Here is a 23620-nt window from a genome sequence, read left to right on the forward strand (position 1 = left end):
CCTCTGCTGATGAAGCACCAACTCCGCGGACCTGTTTAGTGGACTAGATTAGCTTTGCTCGTTCTGTCCATGTCATTTTGGGTTTTCTCCATTATCCTCCCATATTTAAAAAAAAACAACCATATTAAATACTCTGTAGTGGCCTAATATGGATGAGTCTGAATGTGTGTGCGTGTTTGTGTTCCTTGGGAGTGTTAGGTGTGTTGATAGCTTCAGACGCCCCTCAAGCTCCATAGTGCTGTGAGCCTCAGACTGAGACCTTCCAACAGGACAATGACACTCGGCACAGAGCAGAGGCAACAGAGGAGTGGCTTTGGGTCAACTCTGTGAACGTAATTGAGTTGCCCAATCAGAGTCCAGTCTTGAACCCAACTGAAATTTCTGTGGAGAGACTTGAAATTAGCTGTCCACCGACGCTCTCCATCCAACCTGACTGAACTTGAGAGAATCTGCTAAAAGGAATAGCATAAAATCCCCCAATCCAGACATGTGAGACTTGCCATCTCAAATGCAAGAATACTAAAGGGTGTAATCGATGCCAAAGGGGCTTCAACGAGTAAAGGGTCTAAATTCTTGCGTCAATGTGAGATTTTAGGAAAAAAATGAATTAAAATGATTAGCAAAATGTGAAAAAGGTGAGGGGGTCAGAATACTTTCTGAAGGCACCAAGCCCAGATTAAGACACCCCAGGCCTCTGGGTGACTTAGCTCCTTAACAGAAAGTTGATCATACTTTTAACAATGCAGCACATGGACACCCCGTCATGAAATGCAGTGGGGTATTTCCCACTCTTTCATCATTTCATCGAGCCCCCCTTGGTCATTTTGGTGTGTGGACACTTGCACATTTCATTGACTATGAGTGGAGGGGGGTATGGTGAAAAGTCCCAGAATGTCCTGATGGTAGGTATGTCTTACTTTGAGGTAAGAAAACAAATGAAACATTAAAGGACAGTGAGAAAGTACAGGATGCTGCTTTCACCCGTTTTTTTTGTTTGCACATTACTGTTTGTGAAAATAACATCATCAGACCCACTTAATCCAATTCAGAACCGCAATGGGCCAAGCTTGTCCTACTAGCTAGATGAGAACCAAACCTGGACAGGACACCAGTTTGTTCTAAAGGCCACAACAGGAATATGTGTATCATTACCTGTCGTTCTGCAAACCTTCACGATGTTCAAAGTGTCAACGATTGATTTCCTCTTTGCAGGTCGTGTTGGATCATGGAACCCGACTAATGATGACTCGCCAAACGCGACAGATGATGCAGCTGATGAGATCATGGATCGCATCGTGAAGTCGGCAACACAAGTGCCAAGTCAGAGAGCTGTGCCTAGAGAAAGAAAAAGGTCACGAGCAAATCGGAAATCATGTAAGTTATGGGAGTGAATCATCATAATAATAATGAGTTTCAAAGCATGTGGACGTATGGGGCCTGTAACGGCAATGCACTTTTGGGTTCAGACCACCACAAAATAAAAAATATTGTACAATGAATGTGAAAGTGTGATACATTAGTAGTGGACGCCACCAAATCTAAAGCATGCCCACCTTCCAGAGAGCATTCTCTATGGAACATAGTGCAAACTATTATGAAAGTACTCCGATTAATTAGCATTAAAGTATGATCATTTTAATTTTACTAGTAGTGGTCGTAGTATTGTCATGTGTACAGAGTGTGGTGAATCTTTATGTCCAACTTTTATGCAACCTGTCAAGCTTCATAAACAATAATGTGTTAAAATAGAAAACACAAATGAGCTTATCTGATGTACTCCTTACCAAGATATATTTCAGTAATCCACATTCAGTAAATCACATTTTTTAATCCACAACATTATTTATTACAGCAATATAACTGTCCTCTTCTGCATCTGATGTCTGCCCTTCTACAATTTCCTGCCCACAACATTTATAATCTGATGGCATCAAAAGTGAACCTCTGCACTGTCTGTCTCTCTTTCTGACTCGTCATCTGCTATGAACAACAGGGAATCTTTGAAGGACTTACTGGGCTGATAAGCGTCCTGCCACTTATTTTCTTATCTCTTACCTTTCTAATACTGTAAATGGCTACATAAAAAGTAACAGGACAGAAACACAGCTGTTATCAACATATAGAGATACCCAGACATCCTGGAAAAAGCAGATTTTGCTGAAATGCCGTTTACAAATACAGCATATAAATTGCACAGGAGAAAATACTGACACTTTACCGCACTGAGGGTCATCAGTGACCCATTATGTTTTAGTCAAAATGATTATCATAATAAAATGAATTTATACAACTTGGCATAATTTTGGTATTAAATTGTTGCAGGTGAAATGAATGTAGCATACCTGCAGAGCTGCACCCATACATTAGAACCTTAGAACACTCTAGACGAGAACAGGCCATTCAGCCCAGCAAAGCTCGCCAGTCCTATCCACTTAATTCTTGTAAATAAACATCAAGTCGAGTTTTGAAAGTCCTTAAAGTCTTACTGTCTACCACACTACTTGCTAGCTTATTCCAAGTGTCTGTCGTTCTTTGGGTAAAGAAAAACTTCCTAATGTTTGTGTTTGTGTATCATATGACCCCGTGAGAGCTGTAAAGATGACATCATGTTTTAGTATGTATACCAGGGTTATAGACCATGCCACCTTGTGCACTGCGGCACAGGGAATGAACCTTTTGAACTGTCGTTAATCCTCAGATCTATGCAGTGCCGGATACTGGTCTCTTGAACTGTTACATTATGAAAAAATTAACAGAATAATTACTTACAACAGTGTGTTTATAAAAATATTAAACAGAAACATAGGGAACATCTAATGAAAGTATATTTTAATGATGTGTTAAAGAAATAGGAAGAAGTCATTTATCTTAAAAAGGGGGACAAATTACGCCATTTCAGGAGGGAAAAATCCAGGGTGGGATGAAAATGAATTAATGAATGGCAGAACCTGGGCACAAAATAAATCTTTTATAAACAGAATGAGAGTTGTAATAAGAGAGAATCGTCTTGAAGAGAGAGGAAAGACAAAATCTGTGTCCATCCATCCATCCATCCATTGTCTCCCGCTTATCCGAGGTCGGGTCGCGGGGCAGCAGCTTGAGCAGAGATGCCCAGATTTCCCTCTCCCCGGCCACTTCTTCTAGCTCTTCCGGGAGAATCCCAAGGCGTTCCCAGGCCAGTCGAGAGACATAGTCCCTCCAACGTGTCCTGGGTCTTCCCCGGGGCCTCCTCCCGGTTAGACGTGCCCGGAACACCTCACCAGGGAGGCGTCCAGGAGGCATCCTGATCAGATGCCCGAGCCACCTCATCTGACTCCTCTCGATGCGGTGGAGCAACGGCTCTACTCTGAGCCCCTCCCGGATTACTGAGCTTCTCACCCTATCTTTAAGGGAGAGCCCAGACACCCTGCGGAGGAAACTCATTTCAGCCGCTTGTATTCGCGATCTCGTTCTTTCGGTCACTACCCATAGCTCATGACCATAGGTGAGGGTAGGAACATAGATCGACTGGTAAATTGAGAGCTTCGCCTTGCGGCTCAGCTCCTTTTTCACCACGACAGACCGATGCAGCGCCTGCATTACTGCGGATGCCGCACCGATCCGCCTGTCGATCTCACGCTCCATTCTTCCCTCACTCGTGAACAAGACCCCGAGATACTTGAACTCCTCCACTTGGGGCAGGATCTCGCTACCAACCCTGAGAGGGCACTCCACCCTTTTCCGGCTGAGGACCCTGGTCTCGGATTCTCATCCCAGCCGCTTCACACTCGGCTGCGAACCGATCCAGAGAGAGCTGAAGATCACGGCCTGATGAAGCAAACAGGACAACATCATCTGCAAAAAGCAGTGACCCAATCCTGAGCCCACCAAACCGGACCCCCTCAACGCCCTGGCTGCGCCTAGAAATTCTGTCCATAAAAGTTATGAACAGAATCGGTGACAAAGGGCAGCCCTGGCGGAGTCCAACTCTCACTGGAAACGGGTTCGACTTACTGCCGGCAATGCGGACCAGGCTCTGGCAACGATCGTACAGGGACCAAACAGCCCTTATCAGGGGGTCCGGTACCCCATACTCCCAGAGTACCCCCCACAGGATTCCCCGAGGGACACGGTCGAATGCCTTTTCCAAGTCCACAAAACACATGTAGACTGGTTGGGCAAACTCCCATAATAATAATAATAATTCATTACATTTATATAGCGCTTTTCTCAGTACTCAAAGCGCTATCCACACAGGGAGGAACCAGGAAGCGAACCCACAATCTTCCACAGTCTCCTTACTACAAAGCAGCAGCACTACCACTGCGCCACCTGTGAGGACAGGTGCACTCTCCAGGACCCTGCTAAGGGTATAGAGCTGGTCCACTGTTCCGCGACCAGGACGAAAACCATACTGTTCCTCCTGTATCCGAGGCTCGACTATCCAACGGACCCTCCTCTCCAGGACCCCTGAATAGACTTTTCCAGGGAGGCTGAGGAGTGTGATCCCTCTGTAGTTGGAACACACCCTCCGATCCCCCTTCTTAAAGAGGGGGACCACCACCCCGGTCTGCCAATCCAGAGGCACTGTCCCTGATGTCCATGCGATGTTGCAGAGACGTGTCAACCAAGACAGTCCTACAACATCCAGAGCCTTGAGGAACTCCGGGCGTATCTCATCCACCCCCGGGGCCCTGCCACCAAGGAGTTTTTTGACCACCTCGGTGACCTCAGTCCCAGAGATGGGGGCGAAATCTGTGTCATTGCTGCTAAACTGCTGTAAAAATATTATTGTTCTATTATGTATATTTTGCATGTACTCTTTTTAACTTTGCAATTTATGTTTCTGCTTAATCAAATATGCTAAATATGCAAAACACTTTTAATATTAATTTGTGTTTAGCTTGTTATATCTGCCTGGTCTCATAGGTTCAGGTGTGGTGCATTGTCACCTTAGGAGTTTCACTGAAGGGTTTAGAGCACGGGTGTCGAACTCCGGTCCTGGAGGGCCGCAGTGGCTGCAGGTTTTCATTCTAACTATCTTCTTCATTAGCGACTTGTTCTGGCTGCTAATTCACCTCTTTTGCCTTAGTTTTAATTAACGTGACTCAGACCCTTTAGTTGTATCTTTTTCCATAATTAGTAGCCAAACAATAATGAGACACAAAACGAGTCGCCACATGACCAGCTCTCCTGTGCCATTCACACAATATCTGAAAATAATGAAATGTGAAGGTCTCAGTAAGGCTGATCTGCTCAGGTCACCAAAACATCTTGACGGTGTTCTTAGAAAAAAAATAGAAAAATCAACAGTTTTGGAAATGTCTGCTATGGCAGAATGAGAGCAGCAACACGTCATGGAATTAAATAATGGGTTTAATTAACAGCAAGAATTGGCTACTCATTAAGAGACTGGTTGGAGTGAAATTGGTTGGAGTTTGAAATCCCAATTTAGCTGGTCATCTTGTCAGCTCGTTTCACATTTCATTTCTGTTTGGCTGTCATTTAATGAAGAAAGGAATCAATTCAGAGGACTGAATCCTTAAAAATACAATAGGACTAGTAAAATGAAGGGTAAAGGAGTTAATTAGCAGTGAAAACTGGTCACTGATTAGGAAAAGTGTTAGAATGAAAACCTGCAGCCACTGCGGCCCTCCAGGCCTGGAGTTTGACACCACTGGTTTAGAGACATTAAATATGGAGCTATCAGACAATGACCTGCAACAGATAACCAGATTTGAGGGATCCAGAACTGCAGGGTGAACCTTAAAGAGTCTTAAGGTCACCACATCTCTCACCCCTTAACCTGAGAAAGAGAGACAGATAACCTGGATCTCCCTCCAGGCCCGGATCCAGACACATACCAAGATGTGATGTACCCATTCGGTGTGGATGGACTCCAGAATCATTTTGATTTATCTGTTGTTTATGAATAAAGGTCACATTTGCCTCACAGCTCATTAAAAGAAGGCTGGTATCAGTCCAGTATCGGAATGTGACACTTTGGGTCCCTTCTGTGTAAGTCCTCATGCAACAGACCCCATGATGCAGGCTTACCTTTTTGGCTTTTCTATGTTTCTTGCACCCCATATAACAAAATCGCAACACTTTCTGAGCCCAGAAACAGTAGTCACACACAGCAGCTGGCTTGGGACGGACGCATAGGACACTTTTTTTAAACTTTCTGACAGATGCGGCCGTGTAGACCACGAAGAGCCAGGCCCCATTATGTGGGCCTCATGGAGCTGGCCATATGTTCTTGATCTGTGCCAAGTGGCCATTTCCCAGTGAGAGCTTAAGCGCTAATGTTCAAAAAATGTGTATATACTGTACATTAGGCTCTATATTTATATCTCTTTCTTAATGAGAATAAAATTTATAGTGGGGCTGCTTTAGATATCTGAAGGAGAACAACATAACATCTGAGATTAAATATTTAGTTTAATATTTATGATCACAAAAACCAAACAGCCCAGGTCAGTTTCACATGTGTTTGAAAGGTGCAGACCTCCACGATGATAGGTGAGTATAAAAGCTGCAAACTGGTGGCGGCCATTAAACTAAGTAACACAAAATGCTGTAAAAAATGTACGGGTACATGCAATTTGTTTTGTAAAATTCCACTGTCATCCAAAGCAACTTGCCAGCCAGGCAGGTGAAGAATTTTACTGGGCTCAGTATGTGACAATTAACTTAAACTTTATTCAGCGAGTGGCATACAGTCACTGAGCGGGCAGCTTTGTGGTTTACAGGCTAAGGCAATTTTATTTGTCATATATAGTACAAGGCGGCATGGTGGCACAGTAGCACTGCTGCCTCGCAGTATGGAGACTAGGCTTCGCATCCCAAGTCCTCCCTGTGTGGAGTGTCTGCGTGGGTTTCCTCCCACAGTCCAAAGACATGCAGGTTACGTGAATTGGTGATCCTGAATTGGCCCCAGTGTAAGGCTGTGATCTGTGCCACTATTAAGGGCAAAGATCATAAGGGGATGGCTGGGGGGGGACCCAGCCGCACAGGTTAGCTACTGTACAGTCGGTTGGTGCACTAGTAAGCTTGGCCTAGGGTGCAAAATAACCTGGCACTGCCTTTGATGGACTGGCACCCTGTCCAGGGTTTGTTCCTACCTTGACCTTATGCTAGCTGGGGCAGGCTCCAGCAGACACCAACAACCCTATTCAGGACTAAGTGGGTTAGAAAATGACTGACTGACATACAACCTAATACAATGTATGGTAAAATGTTTAGTTAACAAAAGAAGAAAAATATCAATATATTAACAACCCCCCTCCCCAAATGCCCACAAGAATGCCTGATTTGGTAAGAGAGTAGCTGCCATCTAATAACAGACTTGTATGTGGCAGTAAGATGTCATCAGAACTGCTGAGTTATTCCAAAGGTTTACATTTCAAGACACTTAACATTTGGATGGCACAGGTCCAGCCTGTTGTGTCCACAAATGGTCCATGCTGATAGAAATTTGTTTCTTCTAAAGTTCCCCTGGTTGAGCATTCGAGGGTCAGAATGATTCATCACTGGAGTGTCGGTAACAGAGTGAATCGTTTCTGTTGCTGAGTTAATAAACATTAACCAGGAGGGATGTAACTTATCTCCCTAGTCATTAATGTGGACATATTCAGATGCCATTTTGATTTCTGGGTAACATTTTAGTTGTAATTATAATGTGCTCAATTTTCAGTCCGTCTCCTGCCTTTTCGACTCCATTTGACCATATGAGATGAAACCTATTCAGCATTAAAACAGCATCTGATATAAGAAGTTTCAGCCGGTCCTCTGTAGCACCCTAAATGTCACAGTACCTGAATACATTGTGACTCACCTCACTTAAGCTAAAGTGACCAATCACACCAAAACCAAACTGACCAATCAAATTGCTCAGAGGAACTGGACACACACAGAGACCTTACTATTTTATTATCTAGTAGTTATCCCACTTTATGTCCTCAGAGTCTCTTACATTCTCAGATGTTGAAGACGTAAAGTAGCCTTCAGATCCTCTATGCTCACCCTGTGAAAAGCAGCTGGGATGAACCGACGCTTGGGTCTACAATGACAGCAGCACATCTTCAATTTAAAAATCCATTTATAGTGACAAGCCAGATCATATCTAATTCTTAACATTAATAATCAAACACAGTTTAAAATTAAAACTGAATGTTCCCACAAAAGGCTGCTGCCAGCAAATCATAAGACAACAGAAATGTATAGGATGCTAATGATGTATCTGCGACTTTAAACCCCAAACTAAATAATTGTGCATAAATAAGTCGGACATGTGAACAACTGAGTGGGGCCTTTCTTGGCACCCATGGAGTGTCTCCTAGTAAGTAGGGTGATGGTCTGCACATTTCAAGGTTTCTGTAACAGTTACCTTCACTTGCTAGTACTCCATGTGTAGACAAATATGGAAGTAAGAGAGCGTGGCATCTACAGGGCATATCAGCACCCTCAAACCCCCAAACACAATTGCAGCACAACAGTCCAAGTTCAACTACAGTGTTTTAATGGCAACAATACCATCTGTACAACACTGTTCCACTCCCTCCTCCACATACGACGCCATCTCTGACTGCCGAGTCGAGTGGAGGACTCACTTTTAACTCCAGACCTGGGATTATTTCCGCTGCTCAATCTATTAGCTCCAGGAAGCACTTCTGGATCTGGCAGGATTCCCAACGGTCCTTGTGCCATCAAAATTCCACAGCTCCCCCGGCGGTCCCCACAGAATCTGGCAGGACAGGCCCCTGGGACCACAACTCCCATGCTGCCCTATGGGTATCCATACTGGGACTCTCCAGGGGGTTGCTGCCACCCGCTGTACGGAGGAACACTCTGCCCATAGCAGGCATTCACACACTGTCCTGGTGTTCCCAGTACACAAGCCCAATCTGTGTGTCCTTCCTGGGCTGTTGGGATGCCAACCATGGTGTAGCTGTTGCTGCAGCATTTCATGTGCCCCTGTCCTGGTATAGCAGGGGAATATCACCTCTCCCCAGTTGTCCTTCTTTTCCCATGGCCTCCTGACCAGGTAAGACAGCAGTAGCCATCCCAGCAGGGACACTCATTGGTCCCTCACAAGGTAAATAGTCTTCAAGTGTAGCAGATGTCGGGGGCGGGATGGGTTTCTGGGCTGAAAACAATCAGAGTGGCACAAAGCGGAGGAAACCTGACAGGAGAGTACCTACAGCCATTAAACCAAGTGAACCAGTTGTACTACACTACAGAAATGAAAAGTGACAAAAAAAAGGTAAAATATAACCAAACGCATGCATGACGCTCATCATGTCTGTATTAATGCACTGGAGAATGGTGACATGTTGTGTGTGGATTTCCACATGTAAGTAAGAATTTCATTGAACTTTGTACACTTGACAACACTGAACCTATTGGCAGCAATGCTTCTGCAGGACAGGCAGTATCCAAATTTCCCCCTGGGGACAACTAAATTTCTATCTATCTATCTATCTATCTATCTATCTATCTATCTATCTATCTATCTATCTATCTATCTATCACTTTTATATAGTGTCTTTCCCATCTATCATATAGTGCCTTTCCTATCTATCTATCATATAGTGCCTTTCTTATCTGTCTATCTATCTTCTTCATGAGAAGGGCCACCTCTAAAATGCCTTCCTTGATCAAATGGTTCAAAGCAGGGGAGGCCAGTTGTGAGCTCTGAGTAAACGTGTTGCGTGCCCAAGGCCAGGAATTTAAATACGTAAATGATTTCAAATATTATCACACATACAAATCTCCTATGGGGAATGTTTCCTGTCAGAGTTACAGCATTTTCACCAAGTCTTCAGTCCCCTTTATTTTTTACACATTTTGTTATATTGCAGTCTTGTGCTAAAATCATTTCAATTTTTCCCTCCTAAAACATCATTCAATACACCAGAATGACAACGAGGAAACAGGATAATACACAAACTGAAATATCTGATTCACGCAAGTCTTCAGACGCTTTCCTAAGTACTTAGTTGAAGCCCCTTTGGCAGCAGTTTCAGCCTGGAATCTTCTTGGGTCAAGCTTCCCACATCGAATTTGGGGATTTTCTGCCATTCTTCTCTGCAGAGGTGGGATGGAGACCATCAGTGGACAGTTAGTTCCAAGTGTCTCCAGAGATGTTCAATTGGGGTCAAGTCTGGGTTCTGGCTGAGCCACTCAAGGACATTCACAGAACTGCCCCTAAGCCACCCCTGTGTTGTCTTTGCTCTGTGTCCTGTTGGAAGGTCAACCTTCTCCACAGTCTGAGGTCCAGGTCACTCTGGATCAAGTTTTTATCAAGGATATTAGAACATTTGAACAATCTAGACGAAAACAGGCCATTCAGCCCATTGAAACTCACCAGTCGTATTCACTTAAATCTTCTAAAATAATATGAAGTCCTTTGTATCTTTCAGTTCTCAGTTCCCAGCCCCACAACATGATGCTGCCACCACTATGCTTTCCCATTGTAATGGCACTGCACGGGTGATGAACAATGCCTGGTTTCTTCCAGACAGGACACTAAGAATTGAGGCCAAGCAGTTCAGTTTTGCTTTCAGAATCTTGTTTCTCACAGTCTCGAGGGTCTTTTAGGTGCCATTTTGCGAACTCCAGTGATGCTTTCTTCCATGTTTCTTTTACAGAGGAAACACTTGTGTCTGACCACTCTGCCATAAAGCCCAGATCGGTGGAGTGTTACAGTGATAGTTGTCCATCTGGAAGATTCTCCCGTCTCCACACAGTTTCTTTGAAGCTCGGCCAGTGTGTCCATTGGGTTCTTGGTCACCTCTCTTTCCCCTCACCCACTCTTCAGTTTAGCCATATGACCAGCCCTAGGAAGAGTGGTAGTTGTTCCAGACGTATTCTTTTCAAGAATTATGGAGGCCACTGTGCTTTTTGTGGGATGAATTTCAGTGTTGCTGGAATGTTTTTGTAGTCTCCTCCAGCTCTGCATCTCACTACTTCGTGGTGTTGTTTCTGCTCACCTATGGGACCTTCTATAGACAAGTGTGTGCCTTTTCAAATCAGTCCAACCGACTGAACTGATCACAGGTGGACTCCAAACAAGGTGTAGAAACAGCTCAACGATTATCAACAAAATGATCACTTGAAGGGGTCAATGTAAGATACAGTCATATGAAAAAGTCCTCTTAATTCTTTGGATTTTTGTTTACCTTTGGCTGAGCTTTCAAAGTAGCAACTTCCTCTTAATATATGGCATGCCTTATGGACACAGTAGTATTTCAGCAGTGACATTAAGTTTATTGGATTAACAGAAAATATGCAATATGCATCATAACAAAATTAGACAGGTGCATAAATGTGGGCACCGCAACAGAGATATGATATCAATACTTAGTTGAGCCTCCTTTTGCAAATCTAACAGGCCTCTAGACGCCTCTTATAGCCTTTGATGAGTGTCTGGATTCTGGATGGAGGTATTTGTGACCATTCTTCCCTACAAAATCTCTCCAGTTCAGTTCAATTTGATGGCTTCCGAGCATAGACAGCCTGCTTCAAATCATCCCATAGATTTTCGATGATATTCAAGTCAGGAGACTGTGACGGCCATTCCAGAACATTGTACTTCTCCCTCTGCATGAATGTCTTTGTAGATTTTGAACTGTGTTTTGGGTCATTGTCTTGTTGGAATATTCAACCCCTGAGTAACTTCAACTTTGTGACTGATGCTTGAACATTATCCTGAAGAATTTGTTGATATTGGGTTGAATTCATCTGACCCTCGACTTTAGTAAGAGCCCCAGTCCCTGAACTAGCCACACAGCCCCACAGCATGATGGAACCTCCACCAAATCTGACAGTAGGTAGCAAGTGTTTTTCTTGGAATGCGGTGTTCTTCTTCCACCATGCAAAGCACTTTTTGTTATGACCAAATAACTCAATTTTTGTCTCATCAGTCCAAAGCACTTTGTTCCAAAATGAATCTGGCTTGTCTAAATGAGCATTCGGATACAACAAGCGACTCTGTTTGTGGCGTGAGTGCAGAAAGGGCTTCTTTCTCATCACCCTGCCATACAGATGTTCTTTGTGCAAATTGTAGAATGATGTACAGGTACACCATCTGCAGCAGGATGTTCTTGCAGGTCTTTGGAGGTGACCTGTGGGTTGTCTGTAACCATTCTCACAATCCTACTCATATGCCGCTCCTGTATTTTTCTTGGACTGCCAGACCTGCTGGGTTTAACAGCAACTGTGCCTGTGGCCTTCCATTTCCTGATTACATTCCTTACAGTTGAAACTGACAGTTTAAACCTCTGAGATCGCTTTTTGTAGCCTTCCCCTAAACCAGAAGACTGAACAATCTTTGTTTTCAGATCTTTCGAGAGTTGCTTTGAGGATCCCATGCTGTCACTCTTCAGAGGAGAGTCAAAGAGAAGCACAACTTGCAGTTGACCACCTTAAATACCTTTATATCTCATGATTGGACACACCTGTCTATGACGTTCAAGGCTTAATGAGCTAATCCTACCAATTTGGTGTTACAAGTAATCAGCATTGAGCAGTGACAGGCATCCAAATCAGCAAAATTACAAGGGGACCCACATTTTTGCACAGCCATTTTTTCACATTTGATTTAATTTCATACAACTAAATACTGCTTCACTAAAAATCTTTGTTTGGAAAACACCGCAGTACTCAGATGTTCCTAGGAAATGAAAGACATACCACTGTTATCTTTTTTGTTGAAAGGAGAGTCAATTATTATGCAGGCTGAGAGGGGTTCCCAAACTTTATCATATGACTGTATTACAGCTTTTTATTTTTAATGAATTTTCACAACTTCCTAAAATCCCGTTTTTGCTTTGGCCTTTTGTTGTTTTGAGAGTGGCTTGATAAGGAATAAAAATGAATTGAAATGATTTTAGCACAAGGCTGCAGCATAACTAAACATGTAAAACTGAAGAGTTCATGAAGGCACTGTGTGTGGTGTCGTTTTCATTTTCTAGTGCCAACGTCCTTGTAGCTAGTGTCCTGCTTCTTTGCCCGACAGAATCGTTCAGTCTTCTAGTTTTCCGCATCCGTGTGACATTCTGATGTGAAAGACTATTTTTTTTTTTTCCTGTCCATCATCTTGTTTATGTACAGGTCATCGCAACGTGAGCCCACTTCACCCCCTGTCATCACATTAGCTTTGAATTACAAACACACCTGCTGGAATGTTCTCTAACTGAATGGTGGCACCACTACTGATGGTTTTCTCTAGGCTGATGGCTTTCGATCAAACGTGTTCCTCGGCCTAATCTGTGCTTGTTTATTACAAAGACAGCATGCTAGACATCAGGATGAAATTACGGCAGCTTTGATCCCTTTTCTTACATCTTTTCTTTGAATTACACAGTGAGAAGAACCCTGAAGACTGGCCTGACACCAGAAGAGGCGAAGGCCCTGGGTCTCGTTAGCACTTCTGAAATGCAGGTGTGAAGAAACGTCCAGAAGAAATCGGCCAACTCGGGTCAAACATGTGGCGACTACATCCGGCTGCCTGCCATCAGCTGCTCCTGGCGTCCAGTTACCTTAGAGCTCTCTTTTTTTTTTTTTATTTGGTTCAGACCGAATTATTAAGGAATTCGTGAAAAACACAGCGCTTTAGTCTTTTGACTGTTACTGACATCAGGATTGTTGTAATTTATAGATTAAATCCTATCCCTTCTGTTATTTCTTTCATTGGTTGTCGTTTTTAGTTAAACGTTGAGTTTCCGATTGTTACGTGATTTGTGGTTTACGTTGGCTTCTTCTTGTAACCGTGTCACGCTCTCGTCAGTGCTCAGACGCGCCTAGAGCATACTAAGGTACCCCGCCACGAGGCGGTAAAGTTGCAGTCCACAGCTTTTGTAGGCAAATAATCCCAGCACGTAGCAAGCGTTTGTGCAGATACGCGATATTAGGCTATGGCAGCACAGAAACGTCGTTTTTGCCGTAAAATAGCCAGAGATTTTCCATTATGGGCAGAGGTGAAATGACAGGGGCTGTCCTCGGTTGGGTAGTAAAGAGGCACAGGCAGTGGCAATGGCGAGTCGACCGAGACGGCAAACACTCCATTTGTGCACTAAAAGGGAAGCGACGGTTAGAAATCTGCTGTCTTAGTGCGTCAGCCGCTTCCGAAACAAAAAAATAACGGATGAGCCAAAAGAGTCGTATTATGTGAGGCTGGGGAAAGTGGAAAGCACGTTGAGAGAAAGACTATGAATGGTGTGTAAAGTACTCTATATGTAGAACCAAAGATTCGACATGATACCTCCGCAGGTCACCCGTTATCTCTGATAAACCCTCCAGGTGATAGGAGAGCTGTCAACATGCAGGAGCCTCCATCTTAAGACATCCAAGGTCTTGTGTTTAAATCTGGTGGAAGCAGTGGCACGGGAAGATGTTTTAGTTTTTGAGATGTGTGGCCATCTTAGCAGTAAATCGTTGAGCAGGGTGGGGGAATTCAGGTTTGAACCCCCCAGAAATATATTTTATGACGGTTCCAACTGATTGATCATTGATGGAATTGTGACTCGTCTGCTTTTCTCATCCCCCTTCCTGAAATGAATTCCTGGCTACACTTCTGTGTGCCACCATCACCATTCCATAGGGAATTGAGGGACTTCAAAGTGTTAGCGGTCACAAATGGGAGTTTGTTAAACTTCTACCTTCAATTGGGGGAGATGAGTACTCCAAAGTGGACATTGCTGTTGGCTATCTAAGAATGACAGACAGGGCTTGTTGGTTTTCTCTTTCAAATTTTCAGCATGGTTTGGGAAAGTGTGCAGAGAAATGGGACATACCTGAAGACAAGAATGGACATAAACATGATTGGGAAGGGGGTCTCCTCTTTAAAGAGAGCTGTGTCAGAAGCCCAGGCAAAAGCTTTTGATTGGTAAAGCGAAACATCACCGAAACAGACGAGTTTAGCATCTAGTTTACTAGATTAGTATTCACCGTCTTCATCTGTAATATGAATGACACAGAATAAATATCATAGAGCCATCGCACAAGTAGCCATTAGAAGCTTTGGGGAAAACCCTGTTTAGTCTCGTAACGCAAAGGACAAATAGACACAAGGACGAAGACTCTGTCCTCAGAGGCAGCTTAGGCATTTCAGCAATTCGCTCACTGCAAGGGGGTCCTTTCAGTACAAGATGTAGGTTCAAATGAACGCCACCTTCCACTGGTGAGAGTCCGATGGGAATGGAAGTGATTAACTGTTTTCCTGGGTATCCTCCATTCAAGGGGTGGTAACAGAGGTCATGTTTGTGACGGTGCAACACCTCATTATCTTCCTCCTGTTCACCTAAACAAAGCCCAGTGTGGCACTCACCGTAAGGTAGCACAGTGCACCACTCACCTAGAAAGAACCAACGTCAGCTCTTTACAGACGGATCACTTTAGTCACACTCGAATGATCATTGACTAGCTCACCCTTTTTTATGGGCTCCCCTACAACTGGCAGTGATGACGTTCATTTGAATCTGTACTGCTGGCGGCTCAGCGCTGACATCACCCCTGTCTGATGCAAGAGTCAGTAGTGTTATAAAATAAATGGATGGAAGTATAGATATGAAATGAGCGATGTAATAGGTTGGAAAGGCATCATGTCATAGATTTAAGATTATCGACAGACACCCTGCCCGGGATTGGTTCCTGCCTTGTGCCCTGTGTTGGCTGGGATTGGCTCCAGCAGACCCCCGTGACCCTGTGTTAGGATATAGCGGGTTGGATAATGGATAGATGGATGGACATACGTTTATTACAACACAGTCACATTAGCAGACACCAGTCTATTACATTTCTTCAGGCTTTTCTACTCACATTTTAGGACTAGACATTCAGTTAGATAGACAGACAGACAGACAGACATGGCTTTCAGGATTTTGAACTAAGAAGGTTCTTGAAATGGATGGACATGGCTTTCAGTATTTTGAATTAAGAAGGTTCATCAGACAGACAGAATAATGGACAGACAGACAGACAGACAGACAGACAGACAGACAGACAGATAGATAGATAGATAGATAGATAGACATGGCTTTCAGGATTTTGAATTAAGAAGGTTCATCAGACAGACAGACAGACAGACAGACAGACATGGCTTTCAGGATTTTGAACTAAGAAGGTTCTTGAAATGGATGGACATGGCTTTCAGTATTTTGAATTAAGAAGGTTCATCAGACAGACAGATAGATAGATAGACAGACAGACAGACATGGCTTTCAGGATTTTGAATTAAGAAGGTTCATCAGACAGACAGAATAATGGATAGACAGACAGACAGACATGGTTTTCAGGATTTTGAATGAAGAAGGTTCGTCAGATAGACAGGATTTTATTGACCCCCGAAGGGATAACTCCCTTGAAATTATCGGGTTAGTTTTCTTAAGGCCAGCGTCCCCTTCTTGTGCCCGTGTTTCCCATGAACGGATCCACTAGTGGTTTATCACTAGTGCCTCTGGTAACTCTGGGCTTTGAGATCAGAGATGGAGGTTTCAGCAGCATTACAGCTGATATTACATAATAAGCAAGCATCAGGATGCTGTTGACGGCTTTTCTATTGGGTTTCTTAAGTTATTTGTTGTGTTTTTGGTGGGATGACCTGTCCATTCCGTGTATCCATCGTGGGATCCTTCTCGCTGGATTTCACACGTCAGTAAACTCGACGAAGACATGTGAGCAGGCATACAGCGGAGAGAATGGACTGTATAGTGAAGATGTGTGACTGCCTGTCCAAGGGCTCCCCACAGCAGGTCCCGTCTTGACCAGCCAGATGAGCACATTTAGATTTAAGACTTTATAAATAGTGCTGGATAGATAACCTCAGAGGCTCTTTAATGACACAATAGCACAACAATGCATTAACTTTCATATCGCTTTCATCTTCTGGTTGGGCAGAGTATGATTAAGATATTCTTTCCTAAGAATCTTATGAAAACTGCATAGCCATCAACAACATTCAGTATAAATGTAGCCAGAGAATGCAGTGGTTAACAGATAAAAGCACAACAATAATGTCCGTCTGTGTGGACAAACGCCTGTATAAAGACGAGCGATGCTGAAGGTTTGTTTGTACAGAACAATACCATCCATCCCATCTCCAGCTGGAGACACGCGTGCCATGCTTGGTGACACAGTGCACAGTCACTCGAGCTGATCATCCCGGCCCCCTGCGCACCTTCATGCTGTGGACAAAACACAACAGCGCTTGCCCTGGTGTCCGTTGTGTCTTGAAGTTAGGGGTTTTCGTTGTCAGTTTGTTTGCTTTTGAATTTTCTTTAATATGATGCATCGTTATATTTTTACAATTGAAATCCAAAAAATGTCTGCACTTTTTTTTTGTTTTCTACCAGAGACAGTATAGCTTTCAAATGGGTGGCATAGCATCCAGGGAACGGTCACCGTACCACCTCGCCCATTGTCTGTTTTTCTTTTATTATTATTACTTGTTTTTAAGGCTGGTGTAAACTTGGAATGTTGGGAGAATCGGTGTTAACACGGGGAGATTAGGAACCCCGTGCTACAAATGGGATGGAGAAAAGGAGGCCGATTTGCTACAAATGGGAGCGGAAGGCTGGGTTGGATTTCAGTAACCCCCCCCCAGTTTGAGCTGGTAACAGGGAGGGGGGTCTGTGGTGCAAACAGAATCAGTGAAAATGAATGAAGCCTTCAGCTACGAGTCGAGTTTATTAATCATCATCATAGCCACTCTGCTTGTCCAGCTGACAGTCATGGCAGCAGGCCACCTTACCCACTGCTGCATATCCCAGAATATAATAAAGGCTTTGACAATAGCAAACGCCAAACTTAATAAACTATAACCAGTGCTGTGGTCTAATGTGAAATGGATAGAACTGAAATCATTAAAACAGTGGCCATAATAAGTGGGGTTTGATGAAGCGGAGGACATTATTAATGATGAATTTAGTAAACTTTATGGCATCATTAGTGACAACTTACAGTACTTGATACAGTGAATCTGTAACATTTATAATAACTGACCGAGTTTAATAACCATAATAACACATTATTAATAGCTATCATGGAAATGAAGGGGTTGACTAAAACAAAGTCATTAATAATGAATTTAGCAAACTCAGTGGCCCCATTAATAGCTCTTCACCACCGATACGGCAGTTAACTCCACTTAGCAATGACCTTGCTGAAATCTGTTTGTCATTTATTGTCATTAAGAGTATTCTCTGCAGTGTCTACTTTTTAAAGTTTCTTACCATCCTGCAATGCCACTGTTGTTTTTTGCGCCACCATTTTCTAAATGGCTGAGGTGGTTGTGGAAGCGCCGACTGTGACATCTGACATCTTCACACGACCATCAACTTGCAATCAGTGATTGGGAGAAATGCGAAAACTCAAAACCTTACGCCGTACATGTCTGCTTTTACTATTCTGGTTTGAAATCTCATGCTTTCCTCTTTTTTTTTTTACTGCAATTTTGCGTAACGTTTTGTTTTTCGCCACTCGGTTTCTTGTTTTGACTTTTTGGTAAAACAAACCCTTTTTGTGTTAAGTGCGTTTCACTTTGACTCATTTCTCAGCCCTACGTATTCATTCTGTGCAGGCGGCTTATTATTACTAACAGCACACAGGGAACGTTTAATATAAATGTAATAACTGACAGAATTTAATAATCAAAATGATTCACGTCATTAATAGAGAATATGGGAAGTGAAAGGTTTGACTTACACAAACAGAAACATTCAAAATTAATTTAAAAAACACTGAAATTATTAGTAACAAATGCAATAAATAGAATCAGTTCAAGTTCAAAGTTTATTGTCATGTGCACAGTAAGGAGACACGTTTCCCTGTACAATGAAATTCTTTCTTTGCTGTCCACACCAAATGACAAAACCAACGTATAAAGATAAACATAAATAATAAGTAGCAGGTGATAGTGGATGAGGGCGGCACGGTGGCGCAGTGGTAGCGCTGCTGCCTCGCAGTTAGGAGACCCAGGTTCGCTTCCCAGGTCCTCCCTGCATGGAGTTTGCATGTTCTCCCCGTGTCTGCGTGGGTTTCCTCCCACAGTCCAAAGACATGCAGGTTAGGTGGACTGGTGATTCTAAATTGGCCCTAGTGTGTGTTTGTGTGTGTCCTGCGGTGGGTTGGCACCCTGCCCGGGATTGGTTCCTGCCTTGTGCCCTGTGTTGGCTGGGATTGGCTCCAGCAGACCCCCGTGACCCTGTGTTCAGATTCAGCGGGTTGGAAAATGGATGGATGGATGATAGTGGATGATATATTTCATAAATTAGAATAACTGACTGAATTCAATAGCCATAATGAGTATGAATAGTGAGTCTGGTAAATGAAGAGTTAAATTAAATGACTTAATTAACAGTGAACATTAAACAATAAATACTATGACATTAGGCACAGTAATATGTTTAATAAATAAATAACTGACTCAATTCAATAGCCATAATGAGTATGAATAGTGAGTCTGGTAAATGCAAGGCTTAATGAAAATAAATGACTTAATTAATAATGAATATAAAAACCACACTGACATCACTTGTGGCAAGTGGAATAATAATTAATACAGTGAATATTTCATAATTGTAATAATTGACTAAACTTACTAACATTATTAACAGAGAATCAGGTAAATGAAAAGTATGACTGAAACAAATGACAGTATTAAAAATGAAGTTAAAAAACACAGTGGCATCATTAGTGACAAATATAATAAATCAAAACAATGAATAATATATGTAATAATTATAAGAGCTGACTCCCATTATTAATAGTGAACCTGATAAATGAAAGGTTTAATTAAACCAAATGACTGTTAATAATCAAATTAAAAACACTCTGACGTCACTAGTGACAAATGTAATAATAATTCATTTTGTAATTGTAATAACTGACTGAATATACCGACATTATTATTAGTGACTCCGGTAATTGAAGGGTTTGACTAAAACAAAACGCCGTTGTTTGTAAATTTAACAAACCCAACAGCACCTGACCTCCTAAACTCCAATCAGCGAGTGCCAACATTGGCGATGCATTTAACCACAAGACTGGCGTCCCATTTAGGGTCTGCCCAATCCCTTTGGTGGGCTTGAGGAGGTTAATTCTTGGTTTGTGCCAATGCTGACAGAATAGGTGCCCCCCTCCCGGACCCTGAATTGGATTAAGCAGGTTTGAAAATGTCTGTATGTAATAACTGACGTCATTAATAATGGCTCTAATATCTAAAAACATTCATAATTAATGTCATGACCATAACCATGATCATTGTTGCCAGAGTTATTAGCTATAATCATTTGGATGATTAATAATGAATTTCAGAACAATAATAATTGATGTCATCATCAGTGACAACACCCCCAGTATCATAGAAGTCGCCTGTGAAGGGAGTCATTTTGGGGACTACAGACCACTATTGATGTTCTTATTTTCAGTTCTGAACATTTCAGCAGTTCCCCCCCACAGACGCCCAGTGTCCCCTGCCTGTCAAGCGTGTCCTCCCCGTATCCGCATGTCCCTCCAATGTGCTCCCCCAACAATACACATGCCAGTTTAATTGGCAACTGCGGGTGGTCCCAACCCGGGTCAGCTCCTGCCAGCAGGGCACTGTGACAAGATCAAGGCGTTTCAGCCCAACAAAGCCCGCCAGTCCCATAGCCCTCTTAACGGCGTGTGCAGGGCCGGGCGCCATGAGAGTGCCCGCCGGTGGAGGTAGGTGACTTTGCAGGTGGGCGGCCGCGTCTCCCATTTGTAGCAGGGGGGGTCCGTCCCAATTCACTGTCTTCATACACATTGTCCTGTGTTGTGAACTGTAAAATTAAAATCTGTAAAAATAGAATGAAATTGTATTTAGAAACAAAAGTCGAAGGATAAATGCTGTAAAAATGTGTAAATGTCTCTATTCATATGGTTTTGTTTTTATTTGTTTTTTGGTTTTGTGTGTTGAATAGTGTAAAATAGGCCATTTATTAGTGAATTGTAATTTAAAAAATATGAATAATAATAATAAGCCATACATGGTCACGAGAGGATCTGTACAGATGTGCTTTTTCTAGGTAAGGGAGTTTGTCGTCCGCTCAGTTATGTGTCACGGAATTTGGGTTTTGCTTCTGTTTTTTTTTTTTTTTGTCCATTTTTCTTTTGATAAACTTGAATTAAAGAGCAAACTGTTCACGTGGCCCACCTTGAACTCCCATGAAAGCCTCGGGAAGCCTTTTTTAATCTCTTCACAGTTGCAAAATGGAGACGGGTTAGTGTGCTCTTGTATGAAATCCATCTCCTGCTCCTCTCCTCTCCTCATGGTGCCATGTAATACGCTAGCCCCCCGTTTGGTCCATGTTGAAGCTCACCTCTACAGCACTATGTAAACACATCTCGCAATAAAGCTTTGTGAAGCAACCAGCAGCCCGACTCCGGTGTCCTTCATGTCTTTTAAAATTTATTCTCTAAACTTTACATTCGAGTAGCTCATCGGCTTACCTGACCTGTCCTTGTGAAGACTCACTGCAGGCATCTGCTTCACTGTCACGACATCATGGCCTCACAACACTCTCCCCTCCTCAATGGACCGTAGAATAAATGCCTGTGACCTGGGAGTCTGGCCTACAAAATGAAGACAAAAGAACAACGCAGGCAACTCAGTGGAAAAGAGTTTGAGAGGAACACATCCAGGGATGGAGACAAGAAAATATCCAAGCCACATATGGAAAGAGTACGGCACAGCTGGAAATCTGCTAAAGGTCAATCAGGAAGAAGATGAGTGAGGGAGACACCACCAAGAGACCTCTAAGGACGCTAAAGGAGTTCCAAGCTACAGTGGCTCTGAGGGAGAAAGACAACAGCTGTGGTCCGGGTGATTCACCGCATGGGTGAGAGACAAAGAGAAAAACACATGTGACTCATGTAAGGACTCTGAAGTCAGCTGGAAGATGGTTCAGTGCTGTGATGAGACCAAAATTGAGCTTTTTGGGCATCAGACAAAACACCGTGATAACACTGCACAATATGAAAAACACACCATACACATCATGGAAAGCTTGTGAGGGTGAAATCAATGCAGCAAAATACGAGGGCATCCTGGAGGAAGACTTGATGTAGTCTGCAGAAAAACCAGCACTGTCGAAGACGACTTGTTTACCAGCCAGAGGACGGGCCCAAAAGCGTAAAGCCAAACAGCAATGGCTGAATAACAACAACATGAATGTCCTGGAGTGGCCTGGTCAGAGTCTAGATCTCAATTCAACTGACAATTTGTGGGTGGACTTGACAAAAGCTGTTCACTCAGCTTCAACAAAGTCTATCAGTTTTGCGAAGAAGAAGGGGGACAATGGCAGAGCTGATAGAGGGACCTGACAACATAACACAGGGTCAAGACTGTCATGGCTGCCATCTCCTAAATACTGACTTGAAGGAGTGAATACTTACATGAGTGATTATTTTGGGTTGTATATGTGCCATTTTGCAGAGATCTGTCTTCACTTTAACATTAAAAAGTCATTTTGTGTTGATCAGCGATGAAAAAGCCTGTTATACAAATCTATCATATAGCGCCTTTCACATCGGTCCATTTGTTATAACAGGAAGAAAGAAGATTTGAGGTAAGGTGGTTACCCTCATTACACATGGAGCAGGAGAGTGGTGACATATAGTATATTTATTATATAGTGGCTCTCCTGCTTTTTATGTCTGTCTATCATATAGTGCCTTTCTTATCTATTTATTTGTCTGTCTGAAAGAAATCCCCAGTTTCTTCTGTACCTTCAAGTCTCTCTTAAGTCCTCCTGCTGCTCCAAAACCATTGTCATTCTCTCCTTACGATTTTACTTTCTTTTTCTTTTCCAAAGTTACCAATATCCAAAAAACAGTGCAAGACTCCAAAATATCTATTACATCAGGAAGGCAAAAGTTTTGAGGTAAGGGGGTTACACTCGTTACACATGGAGCAGGAGAGTGGTGACACGTTACATACTGATTAGCACATACAGTATATGGATGAATTTCACTGAACGTCTAGAATGAACCTGTACACCTACTGTATATAGCGTCTTTGATATCTGTTATATAGTGTCATTCCTATCTATCACAGAGTGCCTTTCATCTATCTCTCTTTCTGTCAGTCTGTCTATTATATAGTGCCTTTCATATCTATCAATCAATCTATAATACTGTATAGTGCCTTTCACATCTATCTATTATATAGTGCCTTTCATATCTATCTATCTATTATATAGTGCCTTTCATATCAATCAATCTGTTATACTGTATGGTGCCTTTCATATCTATCAATCTATCTATTATATAGTGCTTTTCATATCTATTATATAATGCCTTTCACATCTATCTATCAATCTATCTATTATATAGTGCCTTTCATATTTATCTATTATATAGTGCCTTTCATATCTATCTATCCATTATATAGTGCCTTTCACATCAATCAATCTATTATATAGTGCCTTTCATATCTATCTATTATATAGTGCCTTTCATATCTATCAATCAATCTATTATACTGTATAGTGCCTTTCACATCTATCTATTATATAGTACCTTTCATATCTATCTATCTATTATATAGTGCCTTTCATATCAATCAATCAATCTGTTATACTGTATGGTGCCTTTCATATCTATCTATTATATAGTG

At 42.6% G+C, this 23620-nt stretch overlaps 1 protein-coding gene across 7 annotated transcripts in view; it reads left to right on the forward strand.

Annotated features, from left to right (window-relative positions):
- The window catches only part of LOC114664022 (FH1/FH2 domain-containing protein 3-like), a 722250-nt gene extending 700872 nt beyond the window's left edge, over positions 1 to 21378 (forward strand). For all 7 annotated transcript variants that reach the window (XM_051935624.1, XM_051935621.1, XM_051935625.1 and 4 more), the window contains 3 exons: positions 1213 to 1374; positions 13349 to 15876; positions 16153 to 21378. In XM_051935624.1, coding sequence (XP_051791584.1) covers positions 1213 to 1374; positions 13349 to 13431 — 245 coding nt within the window. In that variant the 3' untranslated portion in view covers positions 13432 to 15876; positions 16153 to 21378. The remainder of the gene's footprint in view (positions 1 to 1212; positions 1375 to 13348; positions 15877 to 16152) is intronic.
- Positions 21379 to 23620: the final 2242 nt, after the last annotated feature.

Source organism: Erpetoichthys calabaricus, chromosome 13 (assembly GCF_900747795.2).
Source record: "Erpetoichthys calabaricus chromosome 13, fErpCal1.3, whole genome shotgun sequence".
Lineage (NCBI taxonomy): Eukaryota > Metazoa > Chordata > Cladistia > Polypteriformes > Polypteridae > Erpetoichthys > Erpetoichthys calabaricus.